The sequence below is a fragment of the Sturnus vulgaris genome, unplaced genomic scaffold, assembly GCF_052056855.1.
Source record: "Sturnus vulgaris isolate bStuVul1 unplaced genomic scaffold, bStuVul1.hap1 Scaffold_740, whole genome shotgun sequence".
In the NCBI taxonomy this organism is placed as follows: domain Eukaryota; kingdom Metazoa; phylum Chordata; class Aves; order Passeriformes; family Sturnidae; genus Sturnus; species Sturnus vulgaris.
The window spans coordinates 49,333-74,151 of record NW_028276663.1 but is presented as its reverse complement, the minus strand read 5'-3'; the positions used below and the strand labels follow the sequence as shown (position 1 = coordinate 74,151).

Below are 24,819 nucleotides of genomic sequence, written 5' to 3'. Positions count from 1 at the left end.
CTGTACTGGTCTATACCGTTCTATACTGGTTCATACTATTCTATACCAATCTGTGCCCCTCACTGGTCTATACTGGTCTGTACTGGTCTATACAGTTCTATACTGGTTCATACTATTCTATACCAATCTGTGCCCCTCACTGGTCTATACTGGTCTGTACTGGTCTATACAGTTCTATACTGGTTCATACTATTCTATACCAATCTGTGCCCCTCACTGTTCTGTACTGGTCTATACTGGTCTATACCGTTCTATACCAGTCCGTACCACCCCGCACTGGTCCATACTGGTCCGTACTGGTGGGCACTCACTTGGCAGCCAGTTTGATGCCGCAGGCCTCGCTGCAGTACTTGGAGGGCGGGCGAGCGGGCCGGGTGCAGCCGGGGCCCAGGCACTGGCCCAGCCCCGCGGGGTCGCGGGCGTCGGCGCGCTCGGGGTGCCCGCGGCGCTCGCGGTGCCGCGCCCGCTGCCGGTGCCGCTTGTAGCGCTCCTCCTTCTGCGCCAGTGAGCACCAGTTAGCACCAGTTAGCACCAGTGACCTCCCAGTAACATCCCAGGGACCGCCCAGTAACCATCACTCATTGCCCAGTACAGCGCCCCCTGCTGGTGCTGCTTGTAGCGCTCCTCCTTCTGCGCCAGTGAGCACCAGTTAGCACCAGTGACCTCCCAGTAACCACCCCTCATAGCCCAGTAACCACCCTGTAACATCCCAGTGACCTCCCAGTAACCACCCCTCATAGCCCAGTGACCTCCCAGTAACATCCCAGTGACCTCCCAGTAACCACCCCTCATAGCCCAGTGACCTCCCAGTAACATCCCAGTGACCTCCCAGTAACCATCACTCATAGCCCAGTAACCACCCTGTAACATCCCAGTGACCTCCCAGTGGCCCTCCCAGAAACACTTGGAGCCTGCCAGTAACTCCCAGTAGCTCCCAGTGGCTCTCCTGACAATCCTTGGAGCCTCCCAGTAACTCCCAGTGGCCCTCCCAGCAGCCCTTGGAGTCTCCCAGTAACTCCCAGCAGCTCTCCCATCAGCCCTTGGAGTCTCCCAGTAACTCCCAGCAGCTCTCCCGACAACCCTTGGAGCCTCCCAGTAACCCCCAGTAACTCCCAACAGCTCCCAGTGACCTCCCAGTAACCACCACTCATAGCCCAGTGCTCCCAGAGCCCTCCCAGCAGCCCTTGGAGCCTCCCAGTAACTCCCAGCAGCTCCCAGTTGCCCTCCCAGTAACCCTTGGAGGCTCCCAGTAGCTCCCAGTAACCTCCAACAGCTCCCAGTGGCCCTCCCAGCAACCCTTAGAGCCTCCCAGTAACCCCCAGTAGCTTCCAGTGGCCCTCCCAGTAACCCTTGGAGCCTCCCAGTAACTCCCAGCAGCTCCCAGTTGCCCTCCCAGCAACCCCTGGAGCCTCCCAGTAACTCCCAGCAGCTCCCAGTGGCCCTCCCAGCAACCCTTGGAGCCTCCCAGTAACTCCCAACAACTCCCACTGGCTCTCCCAGTAACCCCCAGTAACTCCCAGTGGCTCTCCCAACAACGCTTGGAGCCTCCCAGTAACTCCCAGTAACTCCCAGTAGCTCCCAGTAGCCCCCAGTAACTCCCAACAGCTCCCAGTGGCTCTCCCAGCAACGCTTCGAGCCTCCCAGTAACCCCCAGTAGCCCCCAGTAGCTCCCAGTAGCTCCCAGTAGCCCCCAGTAGCTCCCAGTAGCTCCCAGTAGCTCCCAGTAGCTCCCAGTAGCTCCCAGTAGCTCCCAGTGCCCCCCACCTTCTTGTCGGATTTCTTCTCTCTCCGTTTGACGTGTTTGACCTTCACGGCGCGTTTGCGCAGCGCGGGGTCCAGGAACGGCGCGTCCTCGGCGTCACTGAGCCACGGCTGGCAGGGTGGGGACACCAGGGGACACCGTGGGGACACGGTGGGGACATCAGGGGACACCAGGGGACATCAGGGGACACGCAGGGTGACAGCCCCGATGTGCCTCGGAGCGTGGCCGGCGAGGGGACGACGCGGCCTGAGGTGACTCTGAGTGTGGCGTGGTGTGGGGACACTTGGGGACACCTGGGGACACTTGGGGACACCTGGGGACACTTGGGGACATCTGGGGACACTTGGGGACACCTGGGGACACTTGGGGACACTTGGGGACACTTGGGGACACTTGGGGACATCTGGGGACATCTGGGGATATCTGGGGACACCTGGGGACACTTGGGGACACTTGGGGACACTTGGGGACATCTGGGGACATCTGGGGACATCTGGGGACACTTGGGGACATCTGGGGACATCTGGGGACACTTGGGGACACTTGGGGACATCTGGGGACACCTGGGGACACTTGGGGATATCTGGGGACACCTGGGGACATCTGGGGACACTTGGGGACACCTGGGGGACATCTGGGGACATCTGGGGACACCTGGGGACACTTGGGGATATCTGGGGACACCTGGGGACATCTGGGGACACCTGGGGACATCTGGGGACATCTGGGGACACCTGGGGACATCTGGGGACATCTGGGGACACTTGGGGACATCTGGGGACATCTGGGGACATCTGGGGATATCTGGGGACACTTGGGGACACCTGGGGACATCTGGGGACACCCCTCAGGCCACAGCCTGGTCTGGGGATGTGCCAGGACATGCTTGGGGACATTTGGGGACACTTGGGGACATCTGGGGACACTTGGGGACATCTGGGGACATCTGGGGACACCTGGGGACACTTGGGGACACCTGGGGACATCTGGGGACACCTGGGGACACCTGGGGACACTTGGGGACACCTGGGGACATCTGGGGACACTTGGGGACACCTGGGGACACCTGGGGACACTTGGGGACACCTGGGGACACTTGGGGACACTTGGGGACACTTGGGGACATCTGGGGACACTTGGGGACATCTGGGGACACCTGGGGACACCTGGGGACACTTGGGGACATCTGGGGACACCTGGGGACACCTGGGGACACCTGGGGACACCTGGGGACATCTGGGGACACCTGGGGACATCTGGGGACATCTGGGGACACCTGGGGACATCTGGGGACATCTGGGGACACTTGGGGACATCTGGGGACATCTGGGGACATCTGGGGATATCTGGGGACACTTGGGGACACCTGGGGACATCTGGGGACACCCCTCAGGCCACAGCCTGGTCTGGGGATGTGCCAGGACATGCTTGGGGACATTTGGGGACACTTGGGGACATCTGGGGACACTTGGGGACATCTGGGGACATCTGGGGACACTTGGGGACACTTGGGGATATCTGGGGACATCTGGGGACACCTGGGGACACTTGGGGACATCTGGGGACATCTGGGGACACTTGGGGACACTTGGGGATATCTGGGGACATCTGGGGACACCTGGGGACACTTGGGGACATCTGGGGACACCTGGGGACATCTGGGGACACTTGGGGACATCTGGGGACATCTGGGGACATCTGGGGACACCCCTCAGGGCATGGCCTGGTCTGGGGACATGCCAGGACACATTTGGGGACATTTGGGGACACACCCTGCCACACCTGAAGCTCAGCTTGACACATAAAACCAGCCCTAAACCACCTAAACCAGCCCTAAACCAGCCCTAAACCACCTAAACCAGCCCTAAACCACCTAAACCAGCCCTAAACCAGGCCTAAACCACCTAAACCAGGCCTAAACCACCTAAACCAGGCCTAAACCACCTAAACCAGGCCTAAACCAGGCCTAAACCACCTAAACCAGCCCTAAACCACCTAAACCAGGCCTAAACCAGGCCTAAACCACCTAAACCAGCCCTAAACCACCTAAACCAGGCCTAAACCAGGCCTAAACCACCTAAACCAGGCCTAAACCAGCCCTAAACCACCTAAACCAGGCCTAAACCACCTAAACCAGCCCTAAACCACCTAAACCAGGCCTAAACCACCTAAACCAGGCCTAAACCAGGCCTAAACCACCTAAACCAGCCCTAAACCACCTAAACCAGGCCTAAACCAGCCCTAAACCACCTAAACCAGCCCTAAACCACCTAAACCAGGCCTAAACCACCTAAACCAGGCCTAAACCAGGCCTAAACCACCTAAACCAGACCTAAACCAGGCCTAAACCAGGCCCTGGCACACAAAACCAGGTTTAAATGTGTCTCAGAGTGCTTAAACCCACCCCAGTTTTGGGGCTCCGGGGGCAATTTTGGGGTCCTGGTGCAGTTTTTGGGGTCCCAGGGGAAAGTTTTTGTGTCCTGGGGAAGTTTTGAGGTGCCAGGGGGGCAGTTCTGGGGTCCCAGGGGTGCAATTTTTGGGGTCCCAGGGCAGTTTTTTGGGGGTCCCAGGGGTGCAATTTTTGGGGTCCCGGTGCAGATTTTGAGGTCCCAGGGCAGTTTTTTGGGGGTCCCAGGGCAGTTTTTTGGGGGTCCCAGGGCAGTTTTTGGGGTCCTGGTGCAGTTTGGGGGTCCCGAGGGTGCAGTTTTTGGAATCCCAAGGGCAGTTTTTGGGGTCCCAGGGCAGTTTTTGGGGGTCCTGGTGCAGATTTTGGGGTCCCAGTGCAGTTTTTGGGGTCCCAGGGCAGTTTTTTGGGGGTCCCAGTGCAGTTTTTGGGGGTCCCAGTGCAGATTTCGGGGTCCCAGTGCAGTTTTTGGGGTCCCAGGGCAGATTTTGGGGTCCCAGGGCAGATTTCCGGGTCCCAGGGCAGTTTTGGGGGTCCCAGGGCAGTTTTTTGGGGTCCCAGGGCAGTTTTTTGGGGTCCCAGTGCAGTTTTTGAGGTCCCAGTGCAGTTTTTTGGGGTCCCAGTGCAGTTTTTGAGGTCCCAGGGCAGTTTTTGGGGGTCCCAGTGCAGTTTTTGGGGGTCCCAGGGCATTTTTTGAGCTCCCAGTGCAGTTTTTGGGGTCCCAGGGCAGTTTTTGGGGTCCCAGTGCAGTTTTTGGGGGTCCCAGGGCAGTTTTTTTGGGGTCCCAGTGCAGTTTTTTGGGGGTCCCAGGGCAGTTTTTTGGGGGCTCACCAGGCCGTGCTCGTCGAAGGCGCCGGCGCAGAGCTCCTGGTAGAGCCGGGGGTCGAGGGGCAGCTCCTCGTCCGAGAGGCTCTCGGGGGGCCCCGGCCCCCCCAGCTGCGCCTTCAGCAGCTCCAGGTCCCCCTCACGCCCCCGGGCCAGCTGGGGAGGGGGTCAGCACTGCCAGGGACCCCCCCCCATGGCACCCTTGGGACCCCCCCTGGGACCCCTAATGGCACCCTTGGGATCCCCCCATGGCACCCCTGGGACCCCCAGTGGCACCCCTGGGACCACCCCATCAGTTGTGGGGGGGGGGGGGGTCAGCACTGCCAGGGACCCCCGGGACCCCCCCATGGCACCCCTGGGACCCTCTTGGGACCCCCAATGGCACCCTTGGGACACCCCTGGGACCCCCAATGGCACCCTGGGACCACCCAGGACCTCCTCATCAGTTTGGGGAGGGGGGGTCAGCACTGCCAGGGACCCCCCAGGACACCCCCATGGCACCCCTGGGACCCTCTTGAGACCCCCCAGGACCCCTCCCAGGTACTTTCGGGACCCCCCAGGACGCCCCCATGGCACCCCAGGGACTCCCTCACCAGTTGGGGGGGGGTCAGCACCTTCCTGGGCACCCCCCCCCCTCATCTCAGGGGGGACAGAGGATTTTGGGGTGCCCCCCCCCCCCCCCCAGCCAGGTCTGGCCCCTCCCCAGGGGGGGGGTGTGGGGTCCCCATTCCCCTCCCCCACCCCCACCCCTCCCCTCCCCCAGGGGCCCCCCCGGGACTCACCGAGGTGGGGAAGTACTTGTAGGACTCCTGTGGGGACAGTGGGGACACGTCAGGGACGTGGCACCAGGTGACAAAGAGACACGAGGACGAGAGGGGTGAGACGGTGACAAAGGACGTGACGTGACACGGGACAGGGGGACACGGGACAGGGGGGACACGGGACAGAGGGACAGAGGGACACGGGACAGAGGGACACGGGACAGGGTGACACAGGGACACGGGACAGAGGGACACGGGACAGGGTGACACAGGGACACAGGGACACAGGGACACGGGACACAGGGACACGGGACAGGGTGACACAGGGACACAGGGACACGGGACACAGGGACATGGGACACAGGGACACGGGACACAGGGACACGGGACAGGGGGACACGGGACAGGGGACATGGGGACAAAGGGACACGGGACAGGGTGACAAAGGGACACGGGACAGGGTGACACAAAGACACGGGACAGGGTGACACAGGACAGGGGGGACACAGGGACACGGGACAGAGGGACACAGGGACACAGGGACACGGGACACAGGGACACGGGACAGAGGGACACGGGACAGAGGGACACAGAGACACGGGACAGGGGGACACAGGGACACGGGACAGAGGGACACGGGGACACGGTGACACAGGGACACGGGACAGAGGGACACAGGGACAGGGTGACACAGGGACACCGGACAGGGGGACACAGGGACACGGGACAGAGGGACACGGGGACACGGTGACACAGGGACACGGGACAGAGGGACACAGGGACAGGGTGACACAGGGACACGGGACAGAGGGACAGAGGGACACGGGACAGGGTGACACAGGGACACGAGGCAATGACAGAACCACACGACAGGGACACAGTGACAAAAAAGCCACATTGGGGACGTGCTGGGGACACGGTGGGGACACACTGAGGACACACTGGGGACACTCTGGGGACACACTGGGGACACTCTGGGGACACGCCAGGCTCACCCGTGCCCGCAGCTGGCACTGCCGCAGGCGACACTTCTGGCGGATCTTGTTGGGGCCCCCGAATTTCTTCATGTCCCGGCAGAAATCGCACTGCCCGCAGTCCTCGGGGCGCCGGCACGCCTCGCACTCACCACACATCCGGGCCGAGCGCTTGATCTGGGGTCGGGCACCCCGAAAACGGGGTCAGGCACCTCGAAAACGGGGTCAGGCACCCCAGAAATGGGGTCAGACACCCCGAAAACGGGGTCAGGCACCCCAGAAATGGGGTCATGCGCCCCAAAAATCACCTGGGATACCCCAAAAAACACCTGGGACACCCCTGCCTCGCACTCAGCACACATCCGGGCCGAGCGCTTGATCTGGGGTCGGGCACCCCGAAAACGGGGTCAGACACCCCAGAAATGGGGTCAGGCACCCCCGAAAATGGGGTCAGACACCACAAAAACGGGGTCAGACACCCCAGAAATGGGGTCAGGCGCCCCAAAAATGGGGTCAGGCACCCCAAAAATCACCTGGGATACCCCAAAAAACACCTGGGACACCCCTGCCTCGCATTCAGCACACATTCGGGCTGAGCGCCTGATCTGGGGTCGGGCACCCCAAAAACGGGGTCAGACACCCCGAAAACGGGGTCAGGCACCCCAGAAATGGGGTCAGACACCTCAAAAATGGGGTCAGGTACCCCAAAAACCACCTGAGATACCCCAAAACACACCCAAAGCACCCCAAAAGCCACCCAGGGACACCCCAAAACCCAACCTGGGGGTGTCCCAAGCACCTGGAGAGGTTCAGGGACCCCCCAAATCACCACGGAGCCCTCCGGTGCGCCCCAAATCCTCATCCAAAGGGACTTCCAGCCTCCCCCCCACCAGATCTCGGGGTTCTTTGGGGGGGTCTCCCCCCCCTTTTTGTGGGGTGCCCACCTTGGCAGCCCGGCCCTGCTCCAGCTCCTGCCCCTTGGTCCCCTCGTGCTCCTTCTCCCGCCACTTCTTGTGCCGGTACCGGATCTCCAGGGACGGGTCCTTCTCTGGGGAGGGGTCACAGAGGGCTCAGGGGGGGTCCAGGACCCTTCCCCACCTCAGCACAGACCCCCTCAGATCACCCCTGGCCCCCCCAGATCACACTCAGGTGTCTGAGACCCCCCTCCCCAAAAACCACCCAGACCACCCCAAAAACACCCAGATCACCACAAAACCACCCCAAAACCACCCAGAATTCCCCCAAAACCACCTAGAGTTCCCCTAAAAAGCACCCAGACCCCCCCAAAAACCACCCAGACCACCCCAAAAACCACCCAGACCCCCCCAGAAATCACCCAGAGCCCCCCAGCCTTTCTCACCGTGGCACTGACACCCCCAGAGCCCTCCCAGAGCCCCTCAAAGCCCCCTCAGAGCCCCCAGCCCCTCTCACCGCTGCACTGCCACCCCTGGATGGCCCCCGGAGCTCCCCTGGAGCCCCCCAAAGCCCTTTCCGAGACCCCCAAATCCCCCCAGAGCCCCTCAAAAGCCCCCCCAGAGCCCCTCAAACCCCCCCAGAGCCATCAAAAGCCCCCCCCCGAGCGCCTCAAACTCCCCCAGAGCCCCTCAAAAGCCCCCCCAGAGTCCCTCAACCCCCCCAGAGCCATCAAAAGCCCCCCCAGAGCCCCTCAAACTCCCCCAGAGCCATCAAAAGCCCCCCCTGAGCCCCTCAAACCCCCCCAGAGCCATCAAAAGCCCCCCCCAGAGCCCTCAAAAGCCCCTCTCACCGCGGCACTGCCAGCAGTACCACTCCAAGCTGGCCCCCTCAGAGCCCCCCAAAGCCCTCCCAGAGCCCCCCCAGAGCCCCCCAAAGCCCTCCCGGAGCCCCCCGGAGCCCCCCTCACCGCGGCACTGCCGGCAGTACCACTCTCGGATGGCCTTGGCCATGCGCTCCGTGATGTTGATGCAGTCCCCATGGAACCACTCGTTGCAGTTGTCGCAGCCGCTGTGGGGAGGGGGAGACACCGAGACCCTCAGCCGGGCAGCCCCCCCAGAAGCCCCCCGAGGGGACCCTGCACCCCGTCTCCCCGCTTCAAAGGACCCCCCAGGGGCAAAAACAACCTGGGACCCCCAAACTCGCACCCTGAGAGGCACCCGGGACCCCCAGCCCTGTGTTCCCTCCCCTCCTCGCAGCCCCCTCAGATCTGCTGCGGTCCCCCCAGACCCCCCCCCCTCATATCCTGACACAGTTGGGGACCCCCCTCAAGACCCTCCCTCACGTCCTGACAAAGCTGGGGACCTCCAGACCCCCCCCTCACACCTTGACACAGTTGGGGACCCCCCTCAAGACCCTCCCTCACAATCTGACACAGTTGGGAACTCCCATTCCCCCCCTCACACCCTGACACAGCTCCGGACCCCGATCCCCCCGTTCCCCCCTCACATCCTGACACAAGTGGGGACCCCCAGGTTCCCCCTCACACCCTGACACAGTTGAGGACCCCCCGTTCACCCCTCACATCATGAAGCAGTTGATGTCCGGCTTGCGGCACACGCAATAAACCGGCGCGTTCTCCTCCCCGCCCGGGGCCGCCTCCGCGTCCGAGAATTCGCTGTCCTGAGGGGAGTAATGGCGGGGGATGTCACCCAGACACCACAGACACCCCGCCCGCCCCTCAAAACCCCCTCATCTCCCACCGCACACCCGCCCAGCCCCTCACAAACCCTCGGCTCCCCCCTCACCATCGCTGCCGCCGCCACCGAGCGACGCTCCCGGCTAGGCCCAACCCCGGCCGGAAGCGGGGGAGTGTCCAACTTCCGCTTCCGGTTAATGGCGCTCCCGCCCACAACATGGCGGCGGCCTGGGGAGAGCGATGGCGGCGGCTACAGGGGGCCGCCGTGTTTGGGAGAAGGGTCACCAGCTAAATAAATACAAACAGAGATACTTATTTATATAAATGCCACGCTCAATGTAACAAATATAAATCAAGTTAAATAAATATAAATAAATATCACTCTCAATAAAGAGACACGTGAGACACAGCAGTGGTGGCAGAAAGTTTATTGGGGGACATGAGAACATGGGAGAACATTGAGGGGGAGCTGGGGACATGGGGGGACATTGGGGGGGACATTGGGGGGGACATGGGGGGACACGGGGGGACACGGGGGACGTGGAGGGACATGGGGGGACATTGGGGACATTGGGGGACAGGGAGGGACATGGGGACATGAGGAACAACTGGGCAATATGGGGAGGATGGGGGCAAACTTGAGGGGTCTGGGGGACATGAGAACACGGGAGGAACACGAGAACAGGACACAGGTGGCCCTCAGGTAATGCACAGGTGTGTCACAGAGGTGTCACACAGGTGCCACAGGTGTCCCATGGGTGTGTCCATCTCGTTGCTCTGGCTCAGTCTCCAGGGAGCTCTGCAGCTGCTGCAGCTCCTCTGCCAACCTGGGGGCGGGGCCAGAGAAAGGGGTGGGGCTGGAGGTGGGCGGGGCCTTGAGGGGTCCTGGTCACAGGGCCACACCTGTCCCGGGGGGTCACACACCTGTCCTGAGAGGGTCACACCTGTCCCCAGGGTCACACACCTGTCCCCAGGGTCACACACCTGTCATGGCACTCCAGGCTCCGCTGCTGCCGGCCCAGCTCCACCTCCAGCTTTCGCTCCACCCACTCCTGCTCCTCCTGCACCAATCGCCTGCAAGAATGGCGGTGAGGGGGGTGGGGACAAACCTGAGTGGGCGGGGTCACATGTGAGGGGGCGGGGCCAGGGGCTGGGCACTCACATGACCACAGGTGCCTCTGGGCCCAGCAGCTTCTCGGTCTCCATCACACGGCGCTCTGGGAAAGGGGGGGGACACACCTGGGTTTGGGGGGGACTCAGGTGTCCAGGGGGTCACTCAGGGGCTCAGGTGGCCTCAGGTCAGTCAGGTGTTCTAAGGGAGGAGCTCAGGAGGTCACTCAGGTGTTGGTGGAGGTCACTGAAGTGTCCAAGGGCATCCCTCAGGTGTCCAGAGGGGTCACTCAGGTGTCAGGAGGGACACTCAGGTGATTGAGGGGGGTCCCGGGGGGTCACTCAGGTGTCAGGAGGAACATTCAGGTGATTGAGGGGGGTCCCAGGGGGTCACTCAGGTGTCAGGGGCTCACCCCAGCTCAGTAACTTCTCCTCCATCTTCTCCAGCTTCATCAGTTCAGCCTTCAGGTGGTCTGGAGTCTGTGGGGGGACACGGGGGGAGGGGGACACGGGGGGAGGGGGGGTGATCCCAGGCTGTGTGAGGGCACCCAGGTGTGTGTGGGACCCCCCAGGTGTGGGAGGGACCCCAGCCCAAGGCTCACGTGAGTGACATGCAGGTGCTTGAGCTTGTCCGTGATGGTATCGAGCTCCTGGCAGTACTGCCACCTGTCGGGGAGGGGACACAGGGGGTGACACGGGGGTCACATGACCTGTGTGGGTCACCTGGTGCTGCTCCCAGCCTCACCTGTGTCCCCCAGACCCACCTGTGTCCCCCAGCCTCACCTGTGTCCCCCAGACCCACCTGTGTCACTCAGCCCTGTGTCCCCAGCCCCACCTGTGTCCCCCAGCCTCACCTCTGTTGCCGGCGCAGGTGTTGGAGCTGCTCCCACTCCTGCTCTGTCCCTTCCAGTTCCTGCTGCTCGTCCAGGAAGAGCCCGAGGCGCCTGTGAGGGGGTCAGGGGGGTACCAGGTGTGTTGGGGGAGAGGGGAGGTCACGTGGGCACAGGTGAGGGTGAGGAGGATCTCAGGTGTCCCCACTCACCTCTGGCCTTTGGCCTCCATCTCTTTCCTGCGCAGCTGCACTCTCTGCAGTGACTCTGGGGGGGTCGGGGGGGTCACAGGGGTCGAGGTCAGAGAGATTAAGGGGGGTCAGAGGGGTCAAGGAGGACTATGGGGGTTCATGGGAGAGGTCAGGGGGATCACGGGGGTCAGGGGGGGTCACAGGAACCAAGGGGGTCCCTCTGTGTGGGGGGGACACACAGTGGGGGTCACCCCCTCAGGAGGGGCCATAAGGGTCAGGGAATCATGGGGGGGTCATGAGGGGGCATCAAAGGAGGGTTTGGGGAGGGTCTCAGGGGCCCCTGGGCTCACCTTGCACCTGCTTCTGGGACTCCTCCAGTCCCTCCTTGTGCTGCTTCACTGTGGGGAGGGGGAAATGAGCTCAGAGCCCTCTGTCCCCAACGACCCCACACAGAGGGACCCCTCTCCTGTGTGTCCCCCTCCTCTCGGTATCCCCCTTGAGGACATCCCCCAGACCCCTCAGGAACCCCCAGACCTCTCAGTGTCCCCCTCCAGACCCCTAAGGGACTCCCCAGAATTCTCAGTGTCCCCCTCCCAACATCTCAGTGTCCCCATCCACATCCCTCAGGGACCCCCCAGCCCTCTCAGTGTCCCCCTCCAGACCCCTCAGGGACCCCCCAGACCTCTCAGTGTCCCCCTCCAGACCCCTCAGGGACCCCCAGCCCTCTCAGTGTCCCCCTCCTCTCAGTGTCCCCATCCAGACCCCTCAGTGTCCCCCTCCTCTCAATGTCCCCTCCCAGGTGACTCACGCTGCTCCAGCTGCCGGCGCAACCCCTCACTGACATCTTGTGCCTTCGCCAGGTCCTGCACCGCGGCCCGATGGACTGTGGGACACGATGGGACGGACAGAGGGACATGTGGGGACACAGGGCAGCACGGAGGGGACGCAGGGCTCCTCACACCCACCTTTCTGCAGGCTGCGGACCTGCCTCTGCAGCATCTCCAACCGTGGAGTCCCCCCGGGGCGACCTGGGGACACAGGGACGCTGCTCCTTTTGGGGACACCTGGCAACACCTTGCCCCTGGGGCGGGGGGACACGGGGGGTCTCGGGGGGTCTTTCCCGTTGAGCTCCTCGCTGGGTGGGTCCGCGTCCATCGCTGCAGCCCGGAGGGACACGGCGGGGATGATGATGATGATGATGATGATGGTGTCCCCTCCTGTCACCTTCGTCACCCCCTTTTGCCACCCTCAGCCACACATTTTCGGTCACATTTCACCATTTCCTCCCTCCTGCTTATCTTTTTTTTTTTTTTCTCCATGGTTTCTCCCGTTTCTGTCACCTCCTTCCTCCGGTTCCTGCTGCCTCCGTGCCTTTCATTTCTGCTCCTCCTTTCCCCTCTTTCCCCTTTTTCCATTTTCTGTCACCAACACTCTCTTCCCAGTCCCCTTTTCACAATTTCCTGTCTCGTGTCCTTACACTTTGTCCCTTTTTATCCCCCATTTCTCCTCACCTTCTTTCTGCAGCTTTCTCAGCCCCTCTCCTTCCAATTCCCTGTTTTTTTCTTGCCCTTTTCCCCTCACATTTTCCTGCTTTTTCCCCTAATTTTTCCCACCCTTCCCCCTGATGTTTTCCTGCCTTTTTCCCCCTCACATTTTCACGCTCTTTCCCTTCTATTTTCCCACTTTTTCCCCCTCACATTTTCTCACCTTTTTCCCTCACGTTTTCTTGCTTTTTTCCCCTCACATTTCCTGCCTTTTCCCCCTCACGTTTTCCCGCCCTTTTTTCCCTCACGTTTTCCCGCCCTTTTTCCCCTCACGTTTTCCCGCCCTTTTTTCCCCTCACATTTTCCTGCTTTTTTCCCTAATTTTCCCCACCCTTCCCCCTCATGTTTTCCTGCCTTTCCCCCTCACATCCTCCCACCATTTTCCGTCCACTCTTTGCCTTAATTTTTGTTCCCTTTTCGAGGTGTTTCTGTTCCTTCCTTACGCCATTTTCTGTACCTGTTTCACCCCCAGTCTGTCACTTTTTCCAATGTATTCTCTTCCCTCTTTCCTGCTGCCTTCCAGTCTATTTTTGCTGTCCATTTCTTGTCACCTCTTCCAGCCTTTCCTGTCACATTTTTCCACCATTTTCTCACTGATTTCTATCTCCTCATCTCTCTCTTTTCTGTCCACTCTTTCTGTCAACCTTTCCTTTCGGGTTTTCTCCCCATTTTTTCTCCTGCATTCCTCTCATTTTTGCTTCCCTTTTCCCCCTTCTCTGTCCCGTCTCCTCCCTGTTCTCATCTCCTCTTCCCCCTTCCTCCTTCCCCCTCACCCCTCAGACCTTGTCCCCTTGTCCCCTCATCCTTCAGGCCGTGTCCCCTCAGGCTGTGTCCCCTCACCCTCCAGGCCGTGTCCCCTCATCCTCTCACCCCTCAGGCCATGTCCTCTCATCCCCTCACCTTCCAGGCCATGTCCCCTCGTCCTCTCCCCCCCTCAGGCCATGTCCCCTCAGGCTGTGTCCCCTCACCCCTCAGGCCTTGTCCCCTCACCCTCCAGGCCATGTCCCCTTATCCCTTCACCCCTCAGGCCATGTCCCCTCAGGCTGTGTCCCCTCACCCCTCAGGCCGTGTCCCCTCACCCTCCAGGCCATGTCCCCTCATCCCTTCACCCCTCAGGCCGTGTCCCCTCATCCCCCAGTCCCCCCAGACTCAGGACTCTCCCCAGGGTCTCAGTGTTTATTGTCAGCCCTCGGGCTCGGGTGCCTCGGGGCGCGCAGGGGCAGCACAGAACGGTGCCGGGTAGCGGATGAACAGCCAGTCCTCCTCCTTCTTGAGCCAGCGCAGCAGCTTGGTCAGCACGGCGATGGCGCCCGCCTTCGTCACCAGCGGGCTGAAGCAGCTGTACAGCTCGAACTTGCTGGTCACCTGTGGGAAACCACACCTGTTACCTGTGGGATTTACTGATACTGACGGTGAGCATCTCGTTAATTGTGGGATTTACTGATGACACCGCATCCCATTAATTTTGGGATCTACTGACAGCACCACCAACCCGTGCCCCCCGCTAACTCCGGAACCTTCTCAGGACAGCACAAACACGCGCTGGTGACTCTGGGCCCTGCTCAGGCTCCTTCCCCGCGGCTCACCCAGGCCAGGAGCGTTTCCTTCTCAGCCACGTGGTAGAGCAGGCGCAGGGGCCGGTGCGGGCTGTGCACTCGGCTGTGCAGGTAGTGGTACAGGTCGAAGAGCCGGTGCTGCTCCTCCTCGCTGGTGTAGGGCTCCTCCAGCTCGGGGCTGCGGCCAGACAAAGAGGAGAGACACGGGAGGCAGGTAAGCACCGGGAACACCCCCACCGCCCCAATTCTGGGGTGTGTCCCCCCCATCCCCGCCCACCTGGTGAACTGCGGCAGCTGCTGCATCTCCTCCGGCCCCTCCAAGGGTTTGTAGAGGAAATGCCGGAGCTCGGGGGCACCGGGGCGGGACGGGCCGTACCCCGCTCCCCCTCTCACGGCCGCGGCCAGCTCGGCCAGCCAGCCCTGGGCCCGCAGCGTGTCCTCCAGCTGCCGCCGGCACGCAGCCGCCGCGTAGAATCCCTCGCGCTCCGTGGACAGCAGGATCAGCGTCACGCCGCCTTCATCCTCCTCCTCCTCCTCTCCCAGCCTCGCCGCGTACGCATAGAAATACCCATCGGGGTTGAAACGGGGCAAACACACGGGGGTCCACACCTCGCCCGCCCCCGCGCCCGCCCCGCCGCCCAGCAGGTTGAGCAGCAGGTGGAGATCGCTGGCGCAGAGTCGCCCGCCCTCGGCCAGCGCTCGCTGCCTCGCCGCCGTCACCAAGCGGCCCCGGGCCGCCAGCACGGCCAGGGCGGGCGCGGGGCGAGCGGCGGCGGCGGCGCGGCGAAGAGCCCCGGACACGGCGCGGCGGAGACCCCCAGGTAAGGGCAAGCAGCGAGCGGCTCCCAGCAGCAGGCGCCCATCAGCGGCGGCCCCGCAGAGCAGCCGGTCCAGCACGGCCTCGGCACCCGCCAGCAACCGGCGGAGGTCGAAGCCTCGGCGGCGAGCGAAGACGCGGGCGATGCCGCCGCGGGTCAGCAGCGACAGGATCTGCTCGTGAACGAAGGCCAGCTCCCGCCGCAGCTGCGCCGCCGATTGCCGAGTGCGGGACACCGACACCAGCAGCAGCGGGCCCCGCTGCTCGAACACCAGCGTGCGGTCCTCTGCGGGAGAGAGAAAGGACACGGAGGGGTTTGGGGTGTGCGGTTGTTTTTGGAGAGTGGGTGTAGCCAGGAGGGTTTTTTGGGGGGGGATAGTAGCACCCAGGAAGGGTTTGGAGGGGAAGAGAGTTTTGGGGGCTCTGGTTGATTTGGTAGATTCAGCTGTACCTGGGAGAGGTGTTTTTGGGGGTGGGATGTTATGTTTGGAGGGGCCTGTTCTGAGCAGGGATGGCTGTACCTGTGGGGGCTGTTTCAGGGCTACCTGAGGGCAGGGTCGGGCAGGTTTGGGGTTCCCCATGGCTAGCTCTGTGTAAATTTGGGGGTTCCGCGGTCCCGTACCGGAGCAGATGGCACGGATGGCGTTGCCGCCGCTCTGGATGAAGGACACGAGGGCCATCATGACACCCATGGTGGCCGCCAGCGCCTCCTCGTTGCCGTGCCGGGAGTAGATCGGCTTCCCCGCCTCGCTGAGCACGAACACGTGTTTGCGCCGCGCTCGCCAGCCCGCGGCCGCCACGTCCTCGTCCGCGCCGCGCCGCCCGCCCGGGGCAGAGGTGGCGGCTGCTGCTGTCACTGCTGCTGTCACCTCCTCCTCTTCCTCACCGGGGTGACACTCCGGGGATGTCACTGCTGCTGTCACCTCCTCCTCTTCCTCACCGGGGTGACACTCTGGGGATGTCACTGCTGCTGTCACCTCCTCCTCTTCCTCACCGGGGTGACACTCCGGGGATGTCACTGCTGCTGTCACCTTCTCCTCTTCCTCACCAGGGTGACACTCCGGGGATGTCACTGCTGGCGTCACCTCCTCTTTATCCCCTATGGGAGGATGTGCTGGGGACGTTGCTGGCACGGTCATCTCCTCATTGGATTGAATGCCTGGGGATGTCACCGCCGTTGTCACTGCTGTGGTCACCTCCTCCTCCTCATGCCCCGGTGGGGGACACCTCAGGGATGTCACCGCTGTGGTCACCTCCTCCTCATCACCGACGTGACAGCCCTGGGACGTTGTGGCTGCTTCTGCTGTCACTGGTGCCACCACATCCTCATCCCTGCCACCTTGGGGTGTCACGGCCACTGCCACCTCCTCCTCCTCCTCACTGGGGTGGCGCCCCGGCGACATTGTGGCTGTCACCACTGCTGCCACCTCTTTGTCCTCCTCATTCCCAGCAGGGTGACACACGGATGATGTCATGGCTGCCACTGCTGTCGCATCCTCGTCCTCTCCACTGTGGTGACAACTCGGGGACGCCGTGTCCACTGTCCTCGCTGGCTCCATCTCTGCCACACCTGTGACCAGCAGGGGGCGCCGGGGCGGTGCCTGCACACCTGAACAGCCCCGCCCTACCCCACCCTGCCCTCACCAAGGGCGGGGTCAGGGGTCCTGGGCACTGCCTTGGCCACGGTACCTGTGGGGGATGTGGGGTGGGGTCAGCAGGGGCGTGGCTCCACAAGCCACACCCCCAATTCATACCTTGTGACCACAGCCCCAGCCCTGGTGGTCTTCCCAAGGCCACGCCCACTGATATTAAGCCACGCCCCCACAGAGGCTCACCCCGGAACACCCCACACGTGCCTCTCTGGCCACGCCCCTAGACTAAACCACGCCCCCAACACTAAAGCCCCACCCCCGAACCACTTTAACTCCGCCCCCTCGCAAAGCCCCCCCCCATACGGCTCGATCGCCCCCCGGCCGCCCCCTCCCCGCTCGGCCCCGCCCCCGAGCTGGCCCCGCCCCCAGCAGTGCCCGCCCCCAGGCCCCGCCCCCGCGCTGTCCCCGCCCCGCGCGCGCTCACCGGCCGCGCTCCCGCTCCCGCCGCCACCGCCGCTTCCGGGGCCTCCGCGCCGCGCGCCCCGTGACGTCACCGCGCCGCCTCATCCACCAATCACCGCGCCGCGCGGAGGAAGGGGGCGGGGCCTCCGCGCGCCGGCCAATCGGCGGGCGCGGGGCGGGGCCCAAGGAGCGCCGCCTCTTTTGGCGGGTTCTCCCGCTCCACCCCTTTCCCTCATGCTCCCCGTGACGTCACATGGGGGCGGGGCCGGGACGCAGCCTCGTGACGAGGGGCGGGGCCAGAGGGATCCCTATAGGGGCTATAGGGCCCCAGGGGCCATAGGGGACCCCCAAATGTCTCTGGGGGCACCGCAGCGGCCCTGACCCCCCCTCCACGGCCCCACTGGGCCTTCAGGGCCTCCCAGCTGAGCCCCAAGAGCCACAGGCGCACCAGGCGCGCTTTAGGGTTCTATAGGCACCGCCCGGAGAGCTTTAGGGGACCTATGTAGAGTCTGTGAGGACACCCAAAATCTCTACAGCGACTCCATAGGGTGTCTAGAGGCCCCTCAGACGCATGCAGGGGCAATAGGGACCCTAAAAGGCCCCACAGAGCCCCTGAACAGCCCCTCCAGTGTCTCCAGGGACCCCCAGGCTCCCCCCCAAAGTGCCCCAGGGATTTCCCAGGCCCCCACCTCGGGTCCAGCCCAGGGGCCGGGCTCCAGCCCAAGGGTGGGGCCTGAGGACTGAAAACCCCTCCGAGATCCTCTCCGTGCCCCACACACCTGAGACTCCCCCCAGCCCTCCCTCAGGACCCCCATGGCACCTCCGCCGCCCCCCGGCCACCTCAGCCTGGCCCGCGGGGTCCAGGTGAGAGGAACGCCCGGGGTTGGGGGGGACCCGGGTGGGGAAGAGCCCGGAGCTCAGGGGGGCGGCGAGCATCCGGGGCGGGGTGGGGGCACGAGGGCGGCCGCGGCACTTCCTGCCTCCGGAAAGGGGAAGTGAAAGAAAAGAGAGGGGACCCCGAGAGCTTTTGGGGGGACGCGGGAGCTCCGGCAGCCCCCGTTTTGGGGGGGCTGCAGGTGAACCCCCACCTTTTGCTTCCCCAGCCCCCGCTGTACCAGGACGCTGTCGCTCGCCGGGCCCTGCGGCCCACCTTGCTCAGGTGAGTACTCGCCAGTGGGGGACAGGTGTGAGGGACAGGTGAGCCGGACAGGTGTCCTGCCCTTCCCCTCCCCTGCCTCCCCCCCCCCCCACCCTCCAGGAGCGTTTCGGTGCCGGCCGAGCCCCCCGCGCCCCCCGCCATGGATGTCACCTACGCTGTGGTCAACAAACCCCGCCGGGGGGGCGGGGCCGCGGGGAGAGGCCACACCCCCTTGGACAGAGACCACGCCCCCTTCGCGAGAGACTCCGCCCCCTCGGGCACGTGCTCGCTCCCGGGCAGCCCCGTGCGCCGCCCCTCCCCCAGCCCGGCAGGTGAGTGGGGGGGTTTGGGGGGGGGGGGGGTTTAGGGGGTTCAGGGACCCCCCCACCCCAGGATCGAGAATTCTCACCCTGTTCCCCCCCACCCAGGCTCCCCCAGACCCACGGATGGCACCTACGAGGTCGTGACTCCCCCCACAGACCCCGGCAGCAGCCCCTGCCTCGGTGAGCACGGGGGGGCCCCGGTGTCCTGGGGGGGGGGTTTGGGGACCCCGGTGTCCTGGGGGGGACATCATTGTCCACCCCCGCACCTCACTGACCCCCTGCTCCCCCCTCCAGGGTTTAATTTCCGCATTGGGAAGCCCAAGGGCCCGCGGGACCCCCCGGCCGAGTGGTCCCAGGTGTGAGGGGGGGGCCTGGATCCCTGAGCACCCCCCCCCAGCAGAGGAGGGGCCGCAGCAGAACCTGGCCAATCCTTATAGAGAAATATGATTTATTATGACAAATAAAAACCGATTCTGAGACCCAGACGTGCCTGGGGGAGTCCACAGCGGGCTCAGCTGCCGAGGTGGTCTCAGGTCTGCGGGTGGGTCCCATCTGGGGGGGTTCTCCAGGTGCTGGGGAGGGTCCTGGGGGGCTCAGGTGGCGCTGAGCAGGCGGCGCTTGGGGGCCGTGGCCGTGTACGGGTGCCAGCGCCACTCCACGTCGGCTGCATCCCCCTGCTCCAGGGTGCCCAGGCGGATCAGGTAGGCTGGGGGGGGGACACGGGGGGTGTTGGGATGTTTGGGGACACGCGCGGGGACCCTTTTAGGGCTGTTGGGGACAGTCGGGGACACTCACGCCTCAGCTGGAAGCGAGGTCCAACCTCCTCCAGCTCCACTGTCCGCCCCCGGCGCCGGTACACGTGGTTCCTGTGGGGGGGAAGTGGGGGGGGGTCAGAGGGGCCCTGTGGAGGGGGGCTGGGGTCTGTCATTGTCCCCATGTGTCACCCACCTCACTAAGATGACGTCATCCTCGTTGGCGAAGGTGACCACGCGGCGGCTGTCGGGACGGGGAACGGGGAACAGGTGCTTGAGGATGGTCCCAACCTGAGGTGGGGGGACAGTGATGGCGTCACCCCACCCGTGGGACCTCCCGTGTCCCCTCACATCCCCCCTCACTGTCCCCCCCCCTCCCCCCCGAGGGCCGTACCCTTTTTCCAAGAGTGGAATCCAGACGCAGCAGCAGCAGGTGGGGGGCGGCCAGCGGGGCCCCCCCGAGCCCCCCGACCTCCTGGCGCAGCACGGCCCCGCTCAGGGTGAAATGGGCCGTGGGGCCGTGGGGCAGGTGGGACACGGTCAGCCCATCTGGTGGGGAGGAGGAGGGAGGTGACGCTCGGTAAGGACACACCCCATCCCCAAAAAATGAGACCCCCAGACCCCCCAATTGTGCACTGACCGGGTCGCCCGCGGGTCTCGTGCAGCACCAGCAGGTCGGTGACCCCCGCGGCCCGGCACGCCCCCACCAGGGCGCCCAGCTCGGCACGGCCCCGGTTCATCCGGCGAGCCCCCGGCAGCAGCAGGCACAGCTCCTGGCCAGGGGGACACGGGGACACGGGGACGCGGCCTGGGGTCAGTGGGGGGCGGGGGGGACATCGAGGTGCCACAAACAGGGCGTGTCCCCCCCCCAAATCAACCCCGTCGGGTCCCCCCAACACGGGGTGATGAGGACACGCCCATTTCTGGCCACGCCCCTTCCGATGATTTAGGGTCAGAGCCACGCCCACAACGAGCCCACGCCCACAAAAGCCCCCTCCCACTCATTGGTTTCATCCCCAGCATTGGCTCAGCCCCCCCAAGGGGCGGGGCCGAACAAAGCCCCTCCCACTGCCAAACCCCACCCGCCCCAAACCCCACCCCTTATTGAAGCCACGCCCCCACGGGAATGGGGGCAAGGTGCTCAAGCTGGGCCAGGGCCACACCCAAGCATAGCCACACCCACCCCAGAGCCACACCCAGATCAGACCACACCCACCCCAGAGCCACACCCACCTCGGGCCGTGCCCAAATTTGGCCACATCCAGGTTAAACCACACCCAAACCTGGCCACGCCCCCAGAGCCCCACCCAGATCAGACCACACCCACTCCAGTGCCACACCCCAAACCCAGCCCCTCCCACCCCCAGAGCCCCACCCAGGTCAGGCCACACCCAAACCTGGCCACGCCCACCTTGGCAAACAGCCTCAGACGGGAGCTGGGGTCACGTGACGTTGTCACCATCACCTTGGGGGGCTCCAGCCCCGCCCACCTGTACTCGTCATCCTGGCTGTCACCTGTCCCTGGGGGCGGGGCTTTGTCAGGCCACACCCACCCCCAAGGTCACTTGGGGTCAATTCAGGTTTTTGGGAGGATTTTAGGGCGAGGTGGATTTAATTCCCATTTTGGGGAATTCATGGCTCATTGTGGGGGGGAATGAAGCCCAGATTTGGGGTTCAGTCCCCCACTCATTTTGGGCTGGATTTAATCTTGTCTGAGGAATTAAAAAACCCAGACATAATTTAGGGAAACGTGGCAAATTTAATCCTAAAGCTGGGGCCAGTCTCTTTTTTTTTTTTTAGGTCTTTTTTTGGGCTGTTTCCCTCCTCATCCAGGATTTCCATCTCCCCAAATTTTGAGGGTCCCTCTCCCCACCCTCCCCCCCAATTTGGGGGTCCCTCTCCCCACCCTCCCCCCCAATTTGGGGGTCCCACTCACCCCCCGGTGCCTCGAAGTCGAACTCGAGCTCCTTCTGCAGGGCCAGGGCCTCGTGCCGCAGCTCCGTGGGCAGCAGCCGATTCTCTGTGGGGGCAGAGAAACAGGGGGGGCTCACACAGGACCCCCCCAACCCTCCCCATTTCAAATAAAAGCCTAAACAAAGCCCCCAGCCCCAAATAAACCCCTGGGCACGCAACACCCCCAGTCTCCCCTTTTAACTCCTCTTTAACAACCCCAAATCCCCTTAAACTCTTCTATCCCCCCCCCAAGCTCTCCTTAACTCCTCCAGATCTTCTTTGCTGCCCCCAGCCCCATTTTTATACTCCTGGAATCTCTTTTAACACCCCTTAGCTCTTCCCAAACCACTCCCCAAATTCCTCCCTGCCCCTTTTTACCCCCCTCTCTGCCTTTTCCCCCCTCTCTCGTCCCGTCCCCGTGTCCCGGTACCGTCGAGCGCTCGCCGCAGGCTCTCCCTGCGCTCCCGCTGCCGCTGCTGCTGCTGCTCCCTCGCCCGGCGCTGCAGGTACTCCCGGCGCTCCCGGGCCTGGCGCCGCAGCTGCGACACGGCGACAGACAGGGGTGACACCGGGGGTGACACCGGGGGTGACACACGGCGGGGGGGGATGTGGGGAAGGGGACACCGAGCCATGAGGGGATGGGGGACACGGCTGAGAGGAGATTGGAGGTGACATCGAGGGATGGGGGACAGCGGATAAAGAGTGAGGGGGACATGAGGAGTGGGGTAGGGCCTGCTGTGGGGGACGTGGAGAGGTGAGAGGATGAACGCGGGAGCGATGTAGGGAGAGGTCGGAGGCGCCGTGGAGGGATGGGGGACACGCGGGGACAAGGAGACGACACGCAGGGGAGACGCAGGGACAAGGGGAGAACACGAGGGCGCCACGGGACCCCAAAACTCCCCGCCTCCCTCACCATGGTGGCGGCCTCTTCTCTCCGCGCCGCTCCTCACATGCCGGCACCTCCCAGCACCGCCGCCTCCTATTGGACGAGAGCCGGCGGACCAATGAGAGAGCGCGATGCTGCCGGAATGGGGCGGGAACTGAGCGCCCTCACTCAAGATGGCGGCCGGGTGGGCGTCACCTCGCCGCTCTGCCGGCCCTCACGCAGGCCCCGCCCCTCGAATTTCTGCGCGTGCTGATTGGCTGAGAGGAGCCGGGGCGGGATGCGATTGGACGAGGCGGGGCCGGGCCCGAGGCCGCGCTGAGGGCAGCGATGGACGGTGAGGGAGGGCCGGAGGTTCCGGGGGGGTTTTTGGGGGTCCCGAGGGTGTCTGGGGGGGTCTCCGGGGACACGGGTGACACCCTGGGGACGCCGAGCCGGTCCTGGGGCGAGGGGAGCGGTTTTGGTGGGTGTGGGGGAGCTCGTAGGGTCCCCCCGGGTGTTGATGGGGGGTCCTGAGCCGGGTCCCCCCTCAGGGTCGCTGGCGCTGTCCCTGGACGCGGCCGCGCTGGAGGTGATGGAGGCGCTGGAGCTGCTGCAGCAGCGGAGGGAGCAGCTGGAGCAGCACCTGCGGCAGGTGAGGGGACACAACGGGGACACAACGGGGACACAACGGGGACACACCATCCCTCGTGGGGACACGTGTGAGGAGGTGCCACCTGCCACAGGGACACACCTGGCGGGTGTCACCCACTACAGGGATGTGCCAACCCCACGGGGACACACCTGGGGACAGTCCCCTGCTGTAGGGACATGGCTGGGGACACCCCATCCATCCTGGGGCATGTTGAGGGGACATGTCACCCACTGTGGGTACACAAAGGGACATGACACGGGGCTCCCCATGTCCCCAGGGCTGGCTGTGATTTATGTCCCCACAGGTGAGTGTCCCTGTGCTGTGTCCCCAATGTCCCCACAGGTGAGTGTCCCTGTGCTGTGTCCCCAGTGTCCCCAATGTCCCCACAGGGGTGGCTGTCCCTGGCTCAGGCCCGCTATTCCCTGGGCTGTCACCGTGTCTCGTCCCTGCAGTACGGGGCCACCATGGTGCCCCGGGTCCGTGTGTGCCACAGGTGAGGGGACATCGGGGGACAGGGACAATGGGGAGGACAGTGGGAGGGACAATGGGACGTTGGGGACACACTGGGGTGTCCCCAGTTTGGGGAGGTGACAGAGGGGTGACAGCGATGTCCCCAATGTGGGGGGAGGTTTAATAATGCAGGGGGGTCCTTGTGGTGGCAAAGGGACACCAGGGCACGGTGGTGACACTGTCCCCACTGTGTCACCCCCCAGGCAGGACCCAGAGGGACGCCCCCACTTTGAGGAGGTGCCTGGAACAGGGGGGGACCCCGAGGACCCCGACCCCCAGCAGGGGGGGGCTGACGGTGAGGCGGGGGCTGGGTGGTCCCTGGGTGGGGAGGGGGGGTCCCCAAAAGGTCCCCAGTGGGTGCTGGGGACAGACTGGGAGGTCTGGGGATGTCACCCATGGGTGCTGGGGGGGGTGAAAGGGAGGAACTGGGGGAAAATTTGGGGTGCTCTGGAGTTGTTTTTTTTTGGGGGGGGGGTCTCTGACTTTTCTGTCTCCCCCAGGGCTGCGGCAGCGTCGGGGAGCCCCGGAAAAAGGGGGGACCCCCACCCGACCCCCCCCAGACCCCCTGGGCTGGTTTGGGGTCCTGGTGCCCCCCAGTCTGCGGCAGGCTCAGGGAAGCTTCCAGAAGGGTGAGGACTGGGGGAACTGGGAGAAACTGGGAGGAACTGGGGGATCCCCAAAAAAAGAGCGAGGATCCCCAAACCAGGGGGGGGGTCCCTAGAAAGGGGGGAATGCCCCAAATCTGGGGAGCCCCCAAACCTGGGGAGGGAGGGACAAAAGGTCACGACCCCCGTGACCTCCGTGGTCCCTTCTGTGTCCCCTCTGTCCCCAGGGGTGACACTGGCAGTGGAGGTGGCCGAGCTCCAGGCCACCATGGAAGCTGCAGCCACCCGGTACCGGCAACTCCTGAGGCAGAAATGTCACCTGGCTGGGGACAGAGGGGACAGCCAGACCCCCACAGGAACCCCTGGGGACACCGAGGGTGACACAGTGACCTCAGGTGACACAGCTGGTGACACAGGGCTGTGCTGACCCTTCACAGGTGACACCGAGCCCTGCACGATGTGACCAAGGTGGGGGGGGGGTCCCTCTGTGTCCCCACCCCCAATAAAGCCACCGTGGTGCCCCCTGACTTGCTGCCATCCTGGTGCCACCACGGGGTCATTTGTCACCGCTGTCACGTGTTG

The 24,819-nt window shown here is 64.0% G+C and overlaps 6 protein-coding genes across 13 annotated transcripts; 2 read left to right on the top strand and 4 right to left on the bottom strand.

Annotated features, from left to right (window-relative positions):
- Positions 1-311: 311 nt before the first annotated feature.
- LOC106864113 (CXXC-type zinc finger protein 1) lies at positions 312-9,796 on the bottom strand (the record flags this gene model as incomplete). Its single annotated transcript, XM_088158584.1, is given in 10 exon segments — positions 312-496; positions 1,765-1,872; positions 4,998-5,147; positions 5,774-5,800; positions 6,748-6,903; positions 7,671-7,774; positions 8,609-8,709; positions 9,224-9,321; positions 9,447-9,587; positions 9,737-9,796. Coding segments are annotated over 10 exon segments (1,130 nt in total), but the record flags the coding sequence as incomplete, so codon positions are not given.
- LOC148217517 (uncharacterized) lies at positions 9,760-13,392 on the bottom strand. The gene is made up of 11 exons (XM_088158569.1): positions 13,380-13,392; positions 12,434-12,715; positions 12,277-12,351; positions 11,819-11,866; positions 11,490-11,544; positions 11,302-11,391; positions 11,050-11,113; positions 10,861-10,927; positions 10,500-10,554; positions 10,322-10,411; positions 9,760-10,164 (listed from the first exon to the last, which is right to left on the bottom strand). Exons 1-11 carry the CDS (start codon positions 13,390-13,392, stop codon positions 10,068-10,070), a joined length of 936 nt encoding a protein of 311 aa, XP_088014695.1. The 3' UTR covers positions 9,760-10,067.
- A 782-nt stretch (positions 13,393-14,174) lies between these two features.
- On the bottom strand, positions 14,175-17,594 carry MON1B (MON1 vesicular trafficking associated B). Its single transcript, XM_088158581.1, has 5 exons — positions 17,462-17,594; positions 16,008-17,074; positions 14,846-15,671; positions 14,599-14,746; positions 14,175-14,377 (listed from the first exon to the last, which is right to left on the bottom strand). The coding sequence occupies exons 2-5, from the start codon at positions 16,942-16,944 to the stop codon at positions 14,195-14,197; spliced, it is 2,094 nt and encodes a 697-aa protein (XP_088014707.1). The 5' UTR covers positions 16,945-17,074; positions 17,462-17,594; the 3' UTR covers positions 14,175-14,194.
- A 115-nt stretch (positions 17,595-17,709) lies between these two features.
- Positions 17,710-19,383, top strand: PTPN18 (protein tyrosine phosphatase non-receptor type 18). The gene is made up of 5 exons (XM_088158582.1): positions 17,710-18,303; positions 18,543-18,598; positions 18,698-18,909; positions 19,006-19,080; positions 19,195-19,383. Exons 1-5 carry the CDS (start codon positions 18,253-18,255, stop codon positions 19,260-19,262), a joined length of 462 nt encoding a protein of 153 aa, XP_088014708.1. The 5' UTR covers positions 17,710-18,252; the 3' UTR covers positions 19,263-19,383.
- On the bottom strand, positions 19,332-22,585 carry IMP4 (IMP U3 small nucleolar ribonucleoprotein 4). Its single transcript, XM_014893722.2, has 9 exons — positions 22,519-22,585; positions 22,036-22,144; positions 21,589-21,672; positions 21,064-21,173; positions 20,293-20,425; positions 20,047-20,201; positions 19,849-19,943; positions 19,696-19,766; positions 19,332-19,606 (listed from the first exon to the last, which is right to left on the bottom strand). The coding sequence occupies exons 1-9, from the start codon at positions 22,519-22,521 to the stop codon at positions 19,494-19,496; spliced, it is 873 nt and encodes a 290-aa protein (XP_014749208.1). The 5' UTR covers positions 22,522-22,585; the 3' UTR covers positions 19,332-19,493.
- A 123-nt stretch (positions 22,586-22,708) lies between these two features.
- VMA22 (vacuolar ATPase assembly factor VMA22) lies at positions 22,709-24,774 on the top strand. Of its 8 annotated transcripts, XM_088158577.1 has the most exons (7): positions 22,709-22,825; positions 23,022-23,122; positions 23,427-23,464; positions 23,512-23,615; positions 23,836-23,927; positions 24,133-24,261; positions 24,675-24,774. In XM_088158577.1, the coding sequence occupies exons 1-7, from the start codon at positions 22,819-22,821 to the stop codon at positions 24,741-24,743; spliced, it is 540 nt and encodes a 179-aa protein (XP_088014703.1). In that variant the 5' UTR covers positions 22,709-22,818; the 3' UTR covers positions 24,744-24,774. The 8 variants fall into 8 exon arrangements, with proteins under 8 accessions (XP_088014703.1, XP_088014704.1, XP_088014702.1 ...); XM_088158578.1 differs by lacking the exon at positions 23,427-23,464 and having other exon boundaries at positions 23,492-23,615; XM_088158576.1 differs by lacking the exon at positions 23,427-23,464 and having other exon boundaries at positions 23,465-23,615.
- The last annotated feature ends 45 nt before the right edge of the window (positions 24,775-24,819 follow it).

Coding starts and splice junctions, on each gene's coding strand:
- LOC148217517 (XM_088158569.1), bottom strand. Junction 10,928..11,049: donor AGCACCTGCATGTCACTCAC/GTGAGCCTTGGG, acceptor GTCCCCCCACAG/ACTCCAGACCACCTGAAGGC. Junction 10,555..10,860: donor GGAGAAGTTACTGAGCTGGG/GTGAGCCCCTGA, acceptor CCCCTTTCCCAG/AGCGCCGTGTGATGGAGACC.
- MON1B (XM_088158581.1), bottom strand. CDS start 16,944: ATGGAGCCAGCGAGGACAGTGGACACGGCGTCCCCGAGTTGTCACCAC. Junction 15,672..16,007: donor CATCCGTGCCATCTGCTCCG/GTACGGGACCGC, acceptor TCTCTCCCGCAG/AGGACCGCACGCTGGTGTTC. Junction 14,378..14,598: donor AGGAAACGCTCCTGGCCTGG/GTGAGCCGCGGG, acceptor GGTTTCCCACAG/GTGACCAGCAAGTTCGAGCT.
- PTPN18 (XM_088158582.1), top strand. CDS start 18,253: ATGGCACCTCCGCCGCCCCCCGGCCACCTCAGCCTGGCCCGCGGGGTC. Junction 18,599..18,697: donor CTGCGGCCCACCTTGCTCAG/GTGAGTACTCGC, acceptor CCCACCCTCCAG/GAGCGTTTCGGTGCCGGCCG. Junction 19,081..19,194: donor CGGCAGCAGCCCCTGCCTCG/GTGAGCACGGGG, acceptor TCCCCCCTCCAG/GGTTTAATTTCCGCATTGGG.
- IMP4 (XM_014893722.2), bottom strand. Junction 21,673..22,035: donor CCTGCGGCGAGCGCTCGACG/GTACCGGGACAC, acceptor CTGCCCCCACAG/AGAATCGGCTGCTGCCCACG. Junction 21,174..21,588: donor CGACTTCGAGGCACCGGGGG/GTGAGTGGGACC, acceptor CCCCGCCCCCAG/GGACAGGTGACAGCCAGGAT.
- VMA22 (XM_088158572.1), top strand. Junction 23,616..23,835: donor CGGGTCCGTGTGTGCCACAG/GTGAGGGGACAT, acceptor GTCACCCCCCAG/GCAGGACCCAGAGGGACGCC. Junction 24,262..24,464: donor TCAGGGAAGCTTCCAGAAGG/GTGAGGACTGGG, acceptor CTCTGTCCCCAG/GGGTGACACTGGCAGTGGAG.